The sequence below is a fragment of the Silurus meridionalis genome, chromosome 3, assembly GCF_014805685.1.
Source record: "Silurus meridionalis isolate SWU-2019-XX chromosome 3, ASM1480568v1, whole genome shotgun sequence".
Lineage (NCBI taxonomy): Eukaryota > Metazoa > Chordata > Actinopteri > Siluriformes > Siluridae > Silurus > Silurus meridionalis.
Genome location: NC_060886.1, coordinates 18,807,948 through 18,825,607, shown reverse-complemented (window position 1 = coordinate 18,825,607; position 17,660 = coordinate 18,807,948). Strand labels below are relative to the sequence as shown.

Sequence of the window (17,660 nt, the reverse complement as noted above, 5' to 3'; positions counted from 1 at the left end):
TGTAATTGGCGGCCCCTTCACAAGAAACCATAAATATTTCACCGAATAATTTTTGCGTATCTCATATGGGCCTAGCGGAATTTAAATATAGCTGAAAACGACAGTATAACTGAACGAAGCTTACCCGTATTGACATGGACTTTCTTCATCCAGGGATAAACTATTGCAGGTTGCCTGGTTGTCCCGTTCTGATTCTTTGTGTTTTGTTGTTGGTCACAAGTCCTCGGGCCAGATATTTGAATCGGAGAGCACTGCTCGCTTTGAGAGGATAAAGATCCAGGATGGCTGCCTTGCTCCTGCACATGACCCCGCGACGGTTGTGTTGAGCCATGCACAGTATTACAACTGTAGGGCTGCTCCGAGTAGTTTGAACGTGAGTAGATCCCTGGATGCTGGAAATCAGTGTCCCGCGATGGACTGTAGTATCCAGAGCCCTGCTCAGGTATATAACTGTTCTGCGAATACTCTTCGCATGGAGGAAATTTGGGATCCACATATTTGGAGTTTACCATGTACGAACTCATGGCCATTAATTTCTGAAGGTAGAAAATACTAATTTTTCTCTAGTTGTCTTTTTTCCTCCCTCCATAAAGCCCTCCTACTTGCTGTCAACTGAATAAAGTTAGTCACCCATGTGACCGGATTTGGCCAATGGAGGTGAAGGGAGTCTATTAGCGGGTAAAAAGCCATACACACCTAGCAGCAGAATTTAACAAACTTTGCATAATTTCATCAGCTGGATTAATTGATTATACAGTGTATTGGCTTAGCTTGTGTACTGCATACAAACGTTGAAAACTAACCTAAAAATGAACAGCTTCGCTTTTCTCTTTTTTCAGAAACAAAATTAACTGACGTTATTGTCATTTATTATTATTATCATCATTTGAAAACACAGTAATATTCATATTAATGAATGATACATTGAAACCATAAAATCAAACTGAATCCAAAAATTCTATCTGGTAAACAAATAAAAAACAAAATATGTCACCTCTTCTGCAAAAAGTGCGGCATAAAGCCGATAGACAATTGACTGAGACCGTCTTTGTGATGAAGAGGTCATTCAGAAGTTACAGGAGTCTCATCGCCCAATTGGCTTACACACTCATTCAGTGGATTCTATGGAGCGCTGTGGATGGACATCAATGCAGCGTGCCAATCAATAATCAAACACCAAATAGCACAACTGGAAGGTGATGATTCTATGGTTACGAGCACACTAGAAGCTAAACCTTCCATGGATAATCCCATACATTATGAAGTACAATAGCAAATATGATATCTTAGAGGGTCATACATTCAAGTGTAGGAATGTGTTTCTGAGTATAATGGAAATAAACAATAACGCCAATGTCTTGAGTGTCTTAATGGGAGTCAATGCTTTTTTTTTTAAGCTAAAAACAACTTGATTAAGAGCAAACGCGTTTTTAATCGAAATGCACTACACCATGGATAACACTTTGCTCGTACTCATCAACTGTCTGTTTAACTTATCCATTTGTTAGACCACAGCAACACAGCAACACTTAAAACCCACAATGGCCCATAAAACGCAAAGCAAAACGAAAGATAAAAGTTCGAAGTTTTTGCATCGACCATATACTCCCCTAGAATCGAATCTGTGACCGTGATTTTTTTCACACAAATTCGGTTCTACAGGGTATATATAGACGACGGTATATATGTAAATATACGTTCAGTTGCGCTTGTGACAAAACCGTTAATGCAGAGAGCACAATATAGAAAAACAAACGCCACCTTCATTGATAACTTATGGAATATCTCTTTAACCAATTTCATACTTAAATGTTTTTTTTAATAATAAACAGTGCAGCTTTTTTATCAGACAACCCTTTTGACAAAAAATACTGCATCGTGTACCATTTGAACATGCACATTTCATGTAATGATTGCTAGACAAAACCAGTTAAATCGAGATTTCAATGTATGTTCGGAGGAAATAGGAACACACAGAAGAAACTCTAAGATTTGTTCACACATTATCCATGCCCGTACAATTAAAGTAAATCAGTAGTTTTCACTTAACCTCCAATTGACAATGATAAGTAAAAAAAAATAGATAAAGAAAGAAAGAAAGAAAGAAAGAAAGAAAGAAAGAAAGAAAGAGAGAGAGAGAGAAAAAAAAGAAATGACGAAAGGTCAACCAGAATCATTTACAACTCACGTCACACAGGTTTTTGTTTTCATGAATTCTTTTTGACCTCCTAATAACCAGTGTTTAAGCTCATTTTCTAATATAATTTTACTGTTCATAGATTAAAAAATTGTATGAATAACGAATATATGTAATATATTTAAATTAGATATAAACTGTGTATCTCTAATACTAATATACAAATCATAATTTTATCGAATAATGTGATTAGATACAGCAGGAAATCTATAGGAGTTGATCTTGAGTTAAAATATCTTCTAGTTTAAAAGCGTCTTGCATTTTAATATGTATTAGACAGCTTGACCTGAGATTCACCTTGCTTGTGCGGGTCAAAGCCGAGTTACTGATGAACAAAAGGAGAGAAAAGTCAACGCTTGTCGTGACCTCTGTCCAAACGTTTACCATGAACCAGGAGTATTTTGCAATAATTTCGAAGTGAATTACTACTGAACTACAACTATTTAAAATACAGACATTAAAATAGTCGCTTTTATATAATCGTATTAATCGTATTTATCGTTCTAATTAATACAAATCAGTCCTGAATTAGTCGCCTGATATTATAAAAGAAAAACAGACGGGTTGTCAACAGAACTGTCAAACGTCTCTCGATATGAAATTAGCAATTTCCCCCTGTGTATGTATATATATATATATATATATATATATATATATATATATATATATATATATATATATATATATATATATATATATATATATATATACACATATAAGCATTCCTGTTTCTATATATACACATCTAAACCATAAATAAATTATTCTACATGTACAATTATTATTTTATTCAAATCAACAATGGTAAAAAAATATAAAATAATAATAATAATAATAATAATAATTAATATTATTATTATTTATTATTTGGCCTATTTACATGTTGAGTAGTTGGGATGGGGGCGCTAGAGCGCATATATAATAAATAAAATAAAATTACTTACTTTTAGAGTTTAAAGTCATGCAAATATTGATTACTAAGTATTCGTTTTTCTTTTTAATTTATCTTAAGTTTGTATGCCAGTGCGAGACAACATGTAGCTGCGTCAATGTTATTAAATTCAATACTCATTCAATGTGGTTTAAACACAGTGGTAAATAGTTTCATATGTTCTCGCATATTTCATCTCAGCAAGCAAATATTGTTGTTTTAACTATGCTCTATATATTGTTATTAATAGCTAGCAAAACGAAAACAAAAATGCTAGATTTTTCCTCTCACTATCTTTTTTTTCCTCTTTAATCTTAATTCTTCACTCTTTTATATCGTAGCCATTGTCCTTGAGGCCCTGGTTACTTTCCTTGATAAAGAAGCATTAAATCCGGAAAAGAAATTCTACTCACGCCGACACTTTTAGTACACTTTTCTACTCTGTGAGAACTAACATTACCAATTTACAAACAAGCCACACTGGCAACGACATGTAAAGTTTTTAAATACAACGTTAACGAATCAAAAGCAATTCAACCCCGCACAAGTTCAGTGACAACTATAGTAATCGCGCTTACCTCGTGGGACTTTCTGATCACGTAATGCGCACTGAGATGCGTCGATATCCATGTTCAAAACTAAATCAGCACTTACTCGGGCTCCCGTACCAACACTGTGATCTTTTCTAAACGTCTGCAAGGCCTTCCTAATACACAACGTGAATTATATTTTGGCTTGCCAACTCCCTGGTCATAAAACAAAGTTTAATGGTATCACGTGCTTCCCCACAGCCATTCATGACAGCGCGCTGGTGCCATAAATAACCCTGAAAGTTGCACTTATTCAATAATGGAGATTACGCTGATGTCAAGAGGAAATAAAAGCATTCCTGTTTCTTAGACGGGAAACGAAGTTTGAATGCTGGAGAAAACAACGTTATGATCTTTAAATCTAAATATATACATTATTTACATTGGTAAATGCTATTTTATACATGTTAAACTAATGATTTGCTTTATTTTGCTAGTTAAACATCCCAGAACAATCGTTGTCCGTACCCTGAGAACATCTGTGAGTGTGTTTTTCACACTTTAAATTTGACTCCTAAATCTGAGCCAATAAAGCAATAAAATGCATCCCTGGTGCGAACAGCACTACAGCTAATGTGAGAACCTTTGAAAACTAAATTATCTCTCCATATGGCGACTGTTTGCCTTCCTCAAAAGCAACCAATATGCCTAGTTACATTTACTTTTACGTTTTAAAAAGTTTTTTTATGAAAGGTTATGAATTTTCTAAACTCATATTCACGTAAAACTGTACTGGGAAACTCATATACATTACTCTGTTAATGAAAGTTATTCTTTTCATTGGGTTATTATCATTATCATTTGTATATTCAATACCTGAGAAAACTATTTTAGTTAATGGTTTTCTTGGACCCAAGTACCCACTTTTAATACTATACCACACTATCACAATGAATACTATTTAATTATAATTTTAATTGAAATAAGAAAGGAGCAATATCGTGAAGACGAACACATCGCGAGCATCCTTATTCAGATCTTTAGAACCTGCTTTGTCCTACAGAAATTATTCATATACTATTTAAGGCCTATGTTGTTTCTGCTTTATTCCATCATTAGACTTTGCTTTTAGAGTTTGTTTCATTCCTTTAAGCTCTTCAATACGTTTCCTTTTACACGTCAGGGTCGTAATTCTCTATAGATAGGTCACATGCTTTTTTTCAACCAACCACAACTTGGCCCTGTGATACGACTACATGTTACGTTGAAGGACCAAAAGGTAGAAGAGTGTTGAACAACAGTGCCGACTGTCGGTAGATAGGGGTATTGTTATCTTATTGGCGTAAGTGGGTCTTTTTTCGCTCTTTATTGATGACGTAATGTAGATATTAAAACTCTTAAACGAAGAATTTCATAGATTCATAAATTCTTTGAAAGAAATACAATCATTCAAAAAATTCAAATGCCATTATAATCTGCCATATATACTAACGTAAGAAAACAGTTTTAAAAATGTCCATATGTATTTGCATAACTAATTAAGGTTGTAAACTATATATATCCCTTGTTTATATTTTTTTCAGTATATTGATTATCATTACCGTTACAAGATAATACTTAAAATCTTAATCTTGTTAACATTTTAATACTATTAATAAAGGTTTTATTTTTCTATATCTAGATTGTGTGTTTTGTGTTAAGGAATATATTGAAATTGCAAAAGTAAAAGTTATTTTGGCTATTAAGATTGGATACAGGCGCTTGTGTACTGTTTAGTATGCCTCTAATTCTACGCCTTTCTCTCCTTTTCTTGCCGCATTGCAGTAGGCTGTAAATAGTTTTGCAGCTGTCTTGTCAGCCACTGGTGAAATACTGTCTTTGTTACACAGCACCCAACTGGCCACAGAACTTACACAGTCTTGTTTGGAAAAAGAACATTGAACATTAAACTACACAACTGCAGCATCGAATTTCTTATTAGACAAATTATATTTTTGTTTTGTTTGAATTTCAATATTCAGAATCAGATTTTTATGGTATATAGAAGACGAAATATTTCAGATAAATGACACAAGCTATCACCTATCTCAAATAAGAGTTCATTATATTCTAAATATATATGTTTAATACATAAATTATACACATAATGCCAACATTATTAATAACATTACTCACAATAAGTTTCAATTACCAATAGCAAACAACAACTACTACTACAACAACAATCATCATTACCATCATCATCATCGAGACTGATATAATAATTACTTATTACAATTGTTGTTATATCGTTCTTATAAACATACCAAATAATTTTGAAATATTGTCTACCAAAATAGGACAGTTACTATATAAAATCGACAATGAAAATTAATTTAAACAAAAGATGACCTTGTCAAGATCATTCCATCATTATTAACGAAATTTTATGAGAGACAGTACTAATGATATTCTGTATAAACTCTGTAGTGTTTAGATGAGTATTGTGTTTAAGAAAAGAATACTCTCAATGGTTAGCGACAGATTATTAGTGTTAGTTGCTCAAGCAATGTATATTTCTTGCCTCAGAGTAATGTGTAATGTGATAATGCTGATCAGAACAGAATAGCGTGATATAAAATTAACTCACCAAACGAATCCGGATAATCCATGCCTTCTGTTCTCTGTCGTTTGCCGATATTTTGAGTAATTTTTGTGTTTTGTGCTGCCAGATATAATCTGTATATAGGTTCTAGCGTCGGACAGCACATGGTGACAGATATAAAGCTTTAGGATGTCTCTTTGGCCATACTTGTGTCTCACTCAGGCTTTCTGGAAATAAACAACAACAACAAAAAACAAACAAACATGCGAGCAGAGAAAATGTCTTTGGGTTACAACGCTTTAGCTGCAGAATGCGGTAAAAAAAATCGCTTGAAAAATCACGAAAGGGGGCCATGAAGACGCTTGCCTCCTGCACATGACCAGTGGCATCCAATGACAGGCGATACAGGCCCATAAAAATTTCTATTGCCAAGCTGTAAATTGTCTTCGAACAAAAAAGGAATTTGGGGCTGGCGCAAATCCCCTTGTGCATATGGTCCGAGGTTGCACTACTTCTACGACGAGTCATGTTCTTTTAATGTTAAAACTCAATCACTTAGTTACAACAGTTAGAACAATAAACACACACACACACACACACACACACACACACACACACACACACACACACACACACACATACATATAGATAGATAGATAGATAGATAGATAGATAGATAGATAGATAGATAGATAGATAGATAGATAGATAGATAGATAGATAGATAGATAGATAGATAGATATAGATATATAGTATATACCCTTTGTAACACACACACACACACACACACACACACACACACACACACACACACACACACACTTACACAGATATATTCATAGGATCCACATAAGGCCGAGTCCAAATATTTACTTTTCTCAAACAATAATGTCGATTAAACATCAAAATAGAAATATATATTGCACTACAGTGTATAGTATGCATTTTTGCAATTTCTATTTGCAATTTTTTATTTTTCAATTCTGAGTCAATGTTAAAACTACAATACAATAGTTAAAAGTAAAAGTTACAATACTAACTAGCATTAAACCAGTTATATTGTACTACTAGTTCTTAAGGTAAAATGCTACAATAGCCATCCAATATGATTATAATAATAATAATAATAATAATAATAATAATAATAATAATAATAATAATAATAATAATAATAATGATGATAATAATAATAAAACTACTACTACTACTACTACTACTAATAATAATAATAATAATAATAATAATAATAATAATAATAATAATAATAATAGAACATTATATTTTTTACTAGTATTTAGCATAAGTGGTTTGCCGGTAATTGTCTACCCGACAGAACTGTTGCTGCCAGTGGGCTCATGCAAGTGTGTTACAATGTTTTTGTTTCCCACTACTTAACTGAGCTTACATTTCTGAGGATGATATGACCTTTTTAAGAAACTAAATAATGTGCCCGTTTCCATTCCACAGATTAAAACTATCTGTAATTTGGCCACTGGTACTTGCAGGATTACTTATATAGGGATGTGCGGTATCAGCAAAAGTAAAGTAATTTGGATAGCGGTGGTATTTGGGAGTGGATTTAATGACAGCCGACCTTGGGGGCTGAAGCAAGAGAACGTGTGAGAATGAGGCGAGCGCTGATTTAGGCGGCCGTTTTACCAGCGCGCGATTTACAGTTGGACTATTGTAGCAGTACAGCCTCTAGCTGTGTCGTAAAGAGCTTCTGTCTTTTAAACTTATAGTCTCCGTAAAATTTAGAGCTTTGACCATGGCACGTAATTCCACCAGATTTCGTATGATAACTTGCTGCTCTCGCCTATAAAGAGAAAAAAAAATGCGAGAGCTTCTAAGATTGATAGAACCAGTATCATCACACCACACCTTGTCCCACAGGAGAAAAATATCTTGCCTGTTTCAGTTTGTCCTAAACTCAGTCAACAAACTGTATTAGCAATTTTGCTCTACTGAAGATTCTTTTTTTTTAATATTTAATACTTTTGACAATAACAATTCATAAGGAAAGAAGTGATTTACCTTTACTAAATGCCGCAAACGTGAATCACCTTTTCATTATAGATTGTTATTGTCAAAGGTATTAAATATAAATGAAGAATCTTTAGTAAAGCAATTCGGGGACCAAGGCCGCTATTTGAAGCAATTCTGCCAAATTACAATACGCATACACGCATCAAAATTTCTTTTTTTAAAGTACTATTGAGGTTGCATGTTCTTCTAAATTCGAATTTAAAGCTAGTTTTAATATTAAAAAACCTATAAACTCAATAATATAATTATTTTACGTCATTTTAATTTTCACAATTTTCAAATTATATTGAAAACTCCGTCAGAAATATAGCAGCAATCTTTTTTACCTAAAGAATAAAAAGCAGCAATCATTAATAAATAGTAACCAATATTGTAGTATAATCGTAAAAGCAATGAAGATTGGGTCTGGTTACTGGGTATTATGCCCGATGTAATTTTATTTAACAAAAAATAAAATAAAATAAAATAAAATAATATAATAATAATAATAATAATAATAATAATAATAATATATATATATATATATATATATATATATATATATATATATATATATATATATATATATATATATATATATAATTCATTCTGAGTTAAATGAATGAAAAAATGTACATACATACATTTATATATATATATATATATATATATATATATATATATATATATATATATATATGTGTGTGTGTGTGTGTGTGTGTGTGTGTGTGTGTGTGTGTGTGTGATCATTTCAGTGAAGATACTGTGCTCTATTTTGCACAGCAGCCTTTTCATGTAGAATGATAAGCACGTGGTTTGTGTTCATCTGCGCATGCTTCGACACAAATAACGTTTTTAATCAGCGCCCCATACCCACATTTTTGAAGAACTTTATTGCCCTCTAGCGGTAGCTGTACTTCTTTGATATCAGGCTCTACTGACTGAAACACACGCCGTTTCTCTCTAAATATGGTTAAAATATTTTTGCTATCTGATTTGCCCGGAGCAGGCCTTGCAGTCTTTGAAGTTGTGAATACAGCAATAATATTTTTGCCTATCCATGAAATTATTTCAACTAATATTTAAATTGGCTTGTGACTGTATAGATGAATATTTTGATAACGTTGTTATCTCTTTCGGTCACTAAGTAAACACTAGTACGACAGATTTATTAATTTCTAGAATTCGTACATTAATTAGTAAAACTTGAATTTTAGGCAACAGTCAAAGTTAAGTTTTGCAGTCCATGAGTGGAAATGCATTTGATGAATAAACCTGACTTTCCGTGTGTTTGGGTTGATTTCTTTTAGTCTCACCGACAGACAATTTATCGACCAGACACCCCGTAGAAAAGTGTCTGCATTTTTGGTTGTCAGCAACAGACGCAAACACCCAACTAGAACGTTTTCAAAGCAGAGTGCAATTACTGTCATAGACCATAAAGTCATTTAGACCAGACGTCTAGTCTTCTCTATGGCTTTATTGGACCCAGTCTCTTCCTGCTTTAAAGTAATTCTAAAGTAAGGTTTCAAAATAAATTGGGGTTCTCAACAACACTTTTTTTTGTGCAGTTTTATTAGTCTTATTTTTATCCTCTAACACTAAACATTTTATTTTTTTACTTTCAACAGAGCAACACACAAAGTGTGCAGTCCAAACACTAACTGAGTTTATTTCGTTGAACATTTTTCTCACCCTAGAATAATAATAATAATAAAAATAAAATAAAATAAAAAAGATTTGCAGCGGTCTAAACTGGTCCACAATCTTATTTCCCAAAACGAGATTTATTCTCAGTTATATTTTGTGAATATTTTAGACGTATAAAATACTTTTAAGTGCAGCATTTTCAGAAAAAAAGATAAAATGTTATACGCTGTTAAAATACAAATAAGCACCCAATACTTTCCATAACTTTCAATATATGGACATAGATAGATGCATTTATTATACATGGTAGTGTTAAATTAATATCTGCCCAAAACCAGCACTCAGCTAGGTAGTTAGACCTCCTGTATCTCATTTATAATAAACTAATCCTCAACGACATTTTCTTTTCAAAATTCATCTTGCAAAATCCTGTTAAGTCTCTAAACTTGTTTTCATATGCAGACATACACCATAATATACCTACTTCATTAATACTACGTTACTACAGCCAACTAGGGAAAGCAGCACGGCCTGGTACTGAATACTGTTCCTCAAATCAGTGTGCTGTACACACTTAACATTTATTTAAGTGTACACTAACAAACACATTCCAGATTGCATTTAACATAACTAGTGCGTGTACTTTACCTGCGTGCACACCATTTTCAACATTTGTTTCAAGAATGAACAAATCATAATTATTTTAAGACTCTCTGTACATCCGATCCAAAATAATCAGAATGTAAGATTGTGTTTTTTTTCATAAAATAATTTCACAAAGACACACAAGAACATAAACCAGTGAGGCTCTGATAACCTCGATCTAAAGGTAACATATTACTCATATACATAGAGGACACTTGGCGCGGCGCGCTGCCCGCAGTATTATTCACTGAGGCTCCTGGCTTCCCCTCTCTCTGTTCATCTTCTTCATTTTCATTCTTCTGTTCTGGAACCAGATCTTCACCTGCCTCTCCGTCAAATTCAGAATCCGTGCAACTTCGTAACGGCGATCTCTCGTCAAATACATGTTATAAAGAAATTCCTTTTCCAGTTCCAGTGTTTGGTATTTTGTATATGGACATCGTTTCTTTCTCGTTGAACGTGCATGAATCCAGTTTGCTGCTGGGTTGCCTGTAAAAGAATGAATAACCCAATAAATCCAAGGTTACACAAGCAATAAATAGCTGGAAAAACGACAATCAAAAATAGTTGCGCTATATAAAAAAAGATTTCTGATTTTATTTCCTTGATCTTAATAATCAATTTTTTTAACAGCACTAATTGATGGCGTAGATGCTATTATTAGTAAATCCTGTTTTAAATATAGGTTTACGGCTTCGTACATTTCTTTAGACCGGCGGTAAGAGTTCAGACACTTTTATTGGTTAGTAAAACCTCCAGCTTTACACACCCTGCTCGTACAGTTTTGGCGGTTGTAAATCACAGGGCAATTTCTTTTACTTACTTGGGTCAAGTTGTTGTTGTTGATGTTTCTCCTCTTTGGGCTCGTTTTGGTTGGGAATATTTTTTTCAGCGGTGTCTTTGGTAGCTTTCTGTACACACTCGGCTAAAGCGCTACAGCTGTAGTCTGGGGCCGGTGGAGTATCAGGGCCGAACGCAGAGCTCTCAGTCCTTTTCGGCGGTAAAATTTCCGCCTTTGTCCCGCTCTGACGATTACTCGAATGAAACCCAGAAAAGGAGATGTGGTTCGAGATCGGATCTACCCAGGAACGCACGTATCTGTTATCTGCACATGCGATGTGGGACTGGTGCATGTATGGATGGTAAATTCCGGACACCGTAGCTGTGGACGGCGGATGAACCGAGGACCAGGACGTAGGAAACACGGCTGCCTTGGGAGCAAAGCTACAGGAAGAAAAATCCGCATTTTCCCCTACACCTGACGGCCTAGCAGCCGCCGAGTGCGGGCTTTGAACATAACGCGCACCGTACACGTCCTCCGTCTCGTGTCCCATTATAGAGTCCACATAATAGTTGCTCAGAGCTGAACTTGTCGACATTTTTGGATCCCCTCGTAGTCATATAAAAGGTTACACTGTTACGGAAACCTTGCCTCCGAACAATCATAGTATTTTTGCTGGCTTCAACTTCAGTGATTGGTTACATGAATCACGTGATCATATTTACCAATACAGAGAGTAAATCAATCCGCTGATAACGGTATGGTTGATATTGCATTTTGATTAAAGTTAAAGATATATATATATATATATATACAGCGAGAATTATAGATAATTTTCTTTTTCTAAGAATTGATATAGTGGTGCATTTTTCTGCCCATTTTTTTAATGTTTTACTTCACTGCTAAAATGGAGGAGGCCCCGGACTATTTTTTTTTTAACAAGCAAGATTAAAACACACATTTATCCCACGATCTCCTCTCAAATTTATTGTGTCTGCATGCCAAATTATACCAGCTGAGTGTAAAATCTTACAAGATCTCTTCATGAGATATATCCCATATTCCAGTCTTGTAAAGTAGGTTATTTAATAGTGAACTGAGTTTTAAGTCCTCGTAAAATAAATGCAATAACATGCTGTAAAACAACATGCCGTTTCTTGGCGGATTCTCATATTTAACAAACTGCCTGTGTTTCTTAAAAAAAATACAAAAAGGTTAAAAACCTGTATTTCTAAATCTCCTAAGTTTTGCACAGAACCTGTTTGTATCCCGATTTGTATTTATTAAAAAGAAAGTCATAACGTGTTTATGTCTATCAATAAAAATCTTTATGAGGTGCATTTGGATATGCATTAATGTGCTTTTAATAAAACGGACACGTCGCGTTACAAAGTAAAATATGTTTATATGACTGCATTTAATGGAAGACCACTAATAAAACTTCGGTCCATCATCACCCCGCCGATAACATGCGTTTTGATCACCATTCAGAACTTTTGAAAGATAGCAAAATGTAAACTTAATAATACTATTAGTCCACTTTAGTCCACTTATAATGAATCTGTCAACACATAATCTGTCGACATTTTATAATAAGACAAATACACATTGGAGCATAAATGCATAAATGTAATTTGTGAATTTCAATAACTGTTGAATTGTCTTATTTAAACATATTATGTATGGACCCATTGAAAGAAAGAAATAGAGCTTCTCTTAGCTACAATTCACTTTAAGATGATATGTTTTTTATATAATGTAATTTTAAATTTTTCTGATACAGATTGTTTATGCAAAAAATTATATATATATATATATATATATATATATATATATATATATATATATATATATATATATGTGTGTGTGTGTATGTGTGTGTGTGTGTGTGTGTGTGTGCGCGTGTGATTCAATTTCTTTGGTCGAGTTTAACGTGTTACTGTCATCCGTTTAAAGACCTATTTTTAAATACTGCATTTTAACCTGATAGTATTTGGTATTAACCTGGACAATACAATCCTCTAACTCAAGGTTCAAACATTTTTAAATGAAGTAATAATAATTATGAAAATAATTTTTAAGACAATATTACTTATAATTTTTCAAAGATCAGAACGTTCCTGCTGTATTTTAATTAGAATGACATGCATCTTTTAGGGGTTGTTTAATAGATTTTATTGTTTGTTTAATTGTTTATTTGGTATTTTTGTTGTGTGCTTTTTAGTATAGTGTGGTTTATATAACATTATTACACACAAACTGTTACTTTGACAGACAGTTTATTACAGGATACATGCCACAAACATGCACTAGCGGTACATATTTCAATATTACATTTCACATTTACTATACAGAACAATTTCAATGGTAAGATTTCACGTAAATGTACAAGTTTTAACAAGATGGCGGGCTTCCACTTTGCTTAAAAACGGTAGCTGTGCTTTCAGGTCCAAAGTCATGTTTTCAAGGATTTTCAGTGCTGTCCTGTGCGACACTATATTTTCTCCAATGAAAACAAACACAAATTGGTGTTTCTGTCACGTATTATAATTTAAGACCACTTCATACCCTGTGAAACATAATGGCTATACACAATCCATACGTTTTATATCGATACTTGAATACCATCAAGTAACTACAATAAAAAAAATATTTTGACGTATAGCAACAATCACAGTATTTGAATGAGAAAAGAAAGAAAAAAACGTCCAATGTTCTACAGCATCAATGTGTAGCTTATGCCATCGTGAACAGATATAGAGAGGCAGACAGGTCATTTGTTTAAGGGCATGCATTCGTTTGCATGTTCACGAAAAGGTGAGATTTGAATTAAGTTCCCGGATTCGATTTTCTCTGCTCATCTTCTTCAGCTTCATCCTGCGGTTTTGAAACCAAATCTTCACTTGTCTGTCGGTGAGGTTTACGCTTTTACTGATCTCTAGGCGGCGCTCTCGAGTCAGGTACATGTTGAATAAAAACTCTTTTTCTAATTCCAAGGTTTGGTGCTTTGTATATGGACATCTTTTTTTCCTACCACTTTTCGCAGTTAACCAGTTGCTTGTTGGTGTATCCGTTTTGCATTCTGAAAAACAAAGAAGGCAAATCAATAAAAACAAACAAATACATATAAATATATATTAATATAAAATAGTTTAACTTGATCGACCACCTACTCAGTGCAAATGTCGGAAAAAGGTTTCCCAGATCATCCAAAATATAACATACAAAACCCTTTATTATTATTCTTATTAGAATAATTTAAAATCAATATTTTAACCGTCATTCGATCATTCGTTTGTGTAGTAAGTTGGCCAATTTTACATTTTAAAATATTCTATAGCAAAGGTGGATTTTGGAAAAGGTTAGCCTACAAATATCACAGATGCATTTTTTCCAAAGAAGCCATACGTTTTTGTAACTGCTTGAAACACATTTATTTGTTTTTAAAATCAAGTTCAGCAAAAAAGAAAATGGACTTGATTAATGATAAATGTTTCAATAAATCTTAAAATGAACCAAAAACATATCTTGTTTTGCAAAAAAAATATAGCTAGACAGAAAGAAAGAAAGAAAGAAAGAAAGAAAGAAAGAAAGAAAGAAAGAAAGAAAGATTAAAGGGACCGCAACAAAAGGTAGGCTATTTAATTTTAGCGCGCGGCACCGTTTCCTGTAAAGTCTTTTACTGCAACCCGAGTAAGCCTCTCATTAAACATTACGACTTTCGGGGTTGTTTGTGTTTTATATTGGGTTTTATGATGCTGGAGCGTTCGTATTACAGCGCGACGCGATTAAATCTTTTTATTGTACCCACCTTTCGCTTCCTTGTGTGGCAATTCCGGGCTGGAGACAGGCGCCTCGGCAGTGTTACTCTTCTCCTCCTGAGAGCTCACCGTGTTGTCGGGACTCGGGCTGCGCGTCTCCTCCTCCTCAATCTCCGGCACCTTTTTATCCGCCTCGACAAAGGACGCGGAGTGGGGTTTAGGAGTCAGCCGGTTCAGCTGCATCAACGTGTTCGGGGTGGTGGTCTCGTGGTTATAGTGCTGACTTTTAGCCGTGGTGTACGTTTGACTCAGTCTGAAATAACCCGGGACCGGAATTTCTGGACCGTCCACCGTACACGCCTCGGAGATCAGATTGGAGTACGCGGGCATCTCGGACGAGCTGACCTTTGCTCTCTTGTCGGAGTACATGCAGCAATTGCTTTCTTCTTTTATATTCTGGGAAAATGTGCAAGTGGGCATCTGGTTAGACACTTGCTCTATTCGACAAGACCTATTCGGATCTGCCCAGTTATCAAGCTGAGGTATGTACGAGTGCACGTTCATGCCAATATTATGGTGGTTTACTTCCCCCCGTTTGCCAAGAGACGGCAAGAGTCCACAGGTTTGCATTCCATAACTTCCCAATTCTGCACTGGATGGCATATACATGTTGCTGCTGGAATAGAAATTGTCTGTTCTACAGCCCCCAATTAAAGAATCTACCAAAAAAGTGTTAGCAGTGGGAGAGCTGTTGGGATAGGACATTTTGAAGAGATTTTAAAGAAGAGAGAGATGTCCTTTGTAAGATGACATATCTAGCAAAACAATCCCGCTTAACCCGGAGGGTCTCTCTGCAACCACATGACAATCTCACCAATGAAATTTGAAAATGGCCTTGAGACGCAGGCTCCTCTCTGTCACGTGTGCGCACCGACACATGATTTGGAAATTCAGACGTGGTCAACAGCGACATCTAGAACACGGACTTGAAATTGGTTTCAAGGCGGACAAAGACGAAGGCTTTTTAAAACGTTTATCTGCTCTTCATGTATCATAAAGAAAATAAATCCAAAAATGCCAGTAAATTGTACTAAGAAAATTCTATTTGTAAACACAATTTCGTTACCAGTGAACTGCTACACGTACATAATAAGAACTATGGCTGCAAAGTAGAATACTTATTATTTGCTAGTATACTTAACACGCGGGATATTGTACGGGTTCAGTGAACACGTAGTGGATATAGTCTGTTTACCTTTACAATTAAAAATTGTAACATCATTTTATTGACACTTACCGAGTGAAAATGATATTGATATATATTTTACATTTAACAGTGCATACGTGTACATAATAATTTGTTAAATACACCTGCGACATCTGATTTCTCTGCTCTTTTACTGGATTTTTTTTTTTTTGTGGAATTATAGGCATTGTTTAACCCGTATCTTTCTTTTCACAAATAAAGCAGAAACTAATTTCTGAGAAGAATAAGCATTACCACTTGAAAAAATAACAGCAACAACTACATCAGGAACGATGAAGAAACGAACATTGTTTGAATGCAACAACTGTATTAAATTAAAAACAAATTGTATGCAAACTATATTTTGGTTTATTGATTTTGTAATTGATTTTCTTAAATTCTATTATGATTAATTGTACATTAATTTTGGAAAATTGGTGCATATCAATTATTTTGTTTGTTCCATTCATCGGATTATTTTGCTTTGTCACTTGTACATTAATACAGACATATTTCAGTGCACACGAATAACAAATGCGTTATTGTTATTTATGTACCATTGTAATGTGATGCATGTTCAAGTTTAACAATTATCATATAACCATAATAAAAACATTTAAATAAAAAAGGGTTGGAAAAAATGTAATTAATACTGGGCTTATTTCATGTCTAATGTTTATTAAGTACATTGATATTATGCACGTGTTTTCCGTAAATATGATAAAATGATTTATGTTAGCTAAAATACCTAAAACATTGTTAAATATAATAAATGGATATTTAATGTTAATGTGTATAGTACAATTAATACTAATCATTTTTGACCGTAGTTAGACACAGAAACATATTGGGAGGAAAAAGCGAAGGTGCATGGACACAAACTCTGCACTTTTGCAATAACCTTTTTTCTTTTAGTTATTTGTTCATTTACTTAATACGATATATATGGGGTTTTTTTTGTTTCTTTTGTTTTGTTTTTGTTTTTAGTTTTTGTTGCTTTTTTATTTATTTATTTAATTTATTTAATTTATTTTATTTTTTTTTTTTTTGGGGGTTATATACGTATTAGTGTAAAATTATAGACTAAATGTACAGCAGTTATGTTCATCAGACACCTCTGGCAAGTTTTTCTTAGCCTGAAAGTTGCTATATATTATATTATATTATATTATATTATATTATATTATATTATATTATATTAGTTTTTATTTTTTATTCAATACTTTAGTATGATAAAATACATTTCAGTGACTGTAATTTTTTATTCATATTAATTGTGAAATTTATTATATATTTATGTACTGTATAT

General features: G+C 33.6%; 3 protein-coding genes across 4 annotated transcripts in view; all 3 read right to left on the bottom strand.

Moving 5' to 3' along the window:
* The window catches only part of hoxd4a (homeobox D4a), an 8,355-nt gene extending 1,804 nt beyond the window's left edge, over nucleotides 1-6,551 (bottom strand). Inside the window, exons 1-2 of one of the 2 annotated variants that reach the window (XM_046845280.1) lie at nucleotides 6,288-6,551; nucleotides 125-536 (exon numbers count right to left, since the gene is read on the bottom strand). In XM_046845280.1, the coding sequence (XP_046701236.1) occupies nucleotides 125-530 (406 nt within the window). In that variant the 5' untranslated portion in view covers nucleotides 531-536; nucleotides 6,288-6,551. Of the gene's footprint in view, nucleotides 1-124; nucleotides 537-3,706; nucleotides 3,811-6,287 lie in introns of those variants that run through there. The other variant, XM_046845281.1, reaches the window with a different exon arrangement.
* A 3,632-nt stretch (nucleotides 6,552-10,183) lies between these two features.
* hoxd9a (homeobox D9a) lies at nucleotides 10,184-12,110 on the bottom strand. Its single transcript, XM_046839663.1, has 2 exons — nucleotides 11,387-12,110; nucleotides 10,184-11,052 (listed from the first exon to the last, which is right to left on the bottom strand). The coding sequence occupies exons 1-2, from the start codon at nucleotides 11,940-11,942 to the stop codon at nucleotides 10,808-10,810; spliced, it is 801 nt and encodes a 266-aa protein (XP_046695619.1). The 5' UTR covers nucleotides 11,943-12,110; the 3' UTR covers nucleotides 10,184-10,807.
* A 1,496-nt stretch (nucleotides 12,111-13,606) lies between these two features.
* Nucleotides 13,607-17,329, bottom strand: hoxd10a (homeobox D10a). The gene is made up of 2 exons (XM_046841421.1): nucleotides 15,156-17,329; nucleotides 13,607-14,426 (listed from the first exon to the last, which is right to left on the bottom strand). The coding sequence occupies exons 1-2, from the start codon at nucleotides 15,868-15,870 to the stop codon at nucleotides 14,152-14,154; spliced, it is 990 nt and encodes a 329-aa protein (XP_046697377.1). The 5' UTR covers nucleotides 15,871-17,329; the 3' UTR covers nucleotides 13,607-14,151.
* Between the last annotated feature and the right edge of the window lie 331 nt (nucleotides 17,330-17,660).

Bases quoted from the DNA above. Each gene is read 5' to 3' on its own strand.
- hoxd9a (XM_046839663.1), bottom strand. From the start codon at position 11,942: ATGTCGACAAGTTCAGCTCTGAGCAACTATTATGTGGACTCTATAATG. The intron at 11,053-11,386 runs GTAAGTAAAAGA...ATTCTTTTACAG, and splicing joins ACAACAACAACTTGACCCAA to GCAACCCAGCAGCAAACTGG.
- hoxd10a (XM_046841421.1), bottom strand. From the start codon at position 15,870: ATGTCCTATCCCAACAGCTCTCCCACTGCTAACACTTTTTTGGTAGAT. The intron at 14,427-15,155 runs GTGGGTACAATA...TTTGTTTTTCAG, and splicing joins GCCACACAAGGAAGCGAAAG to AATGCAAAACGGATACACCA.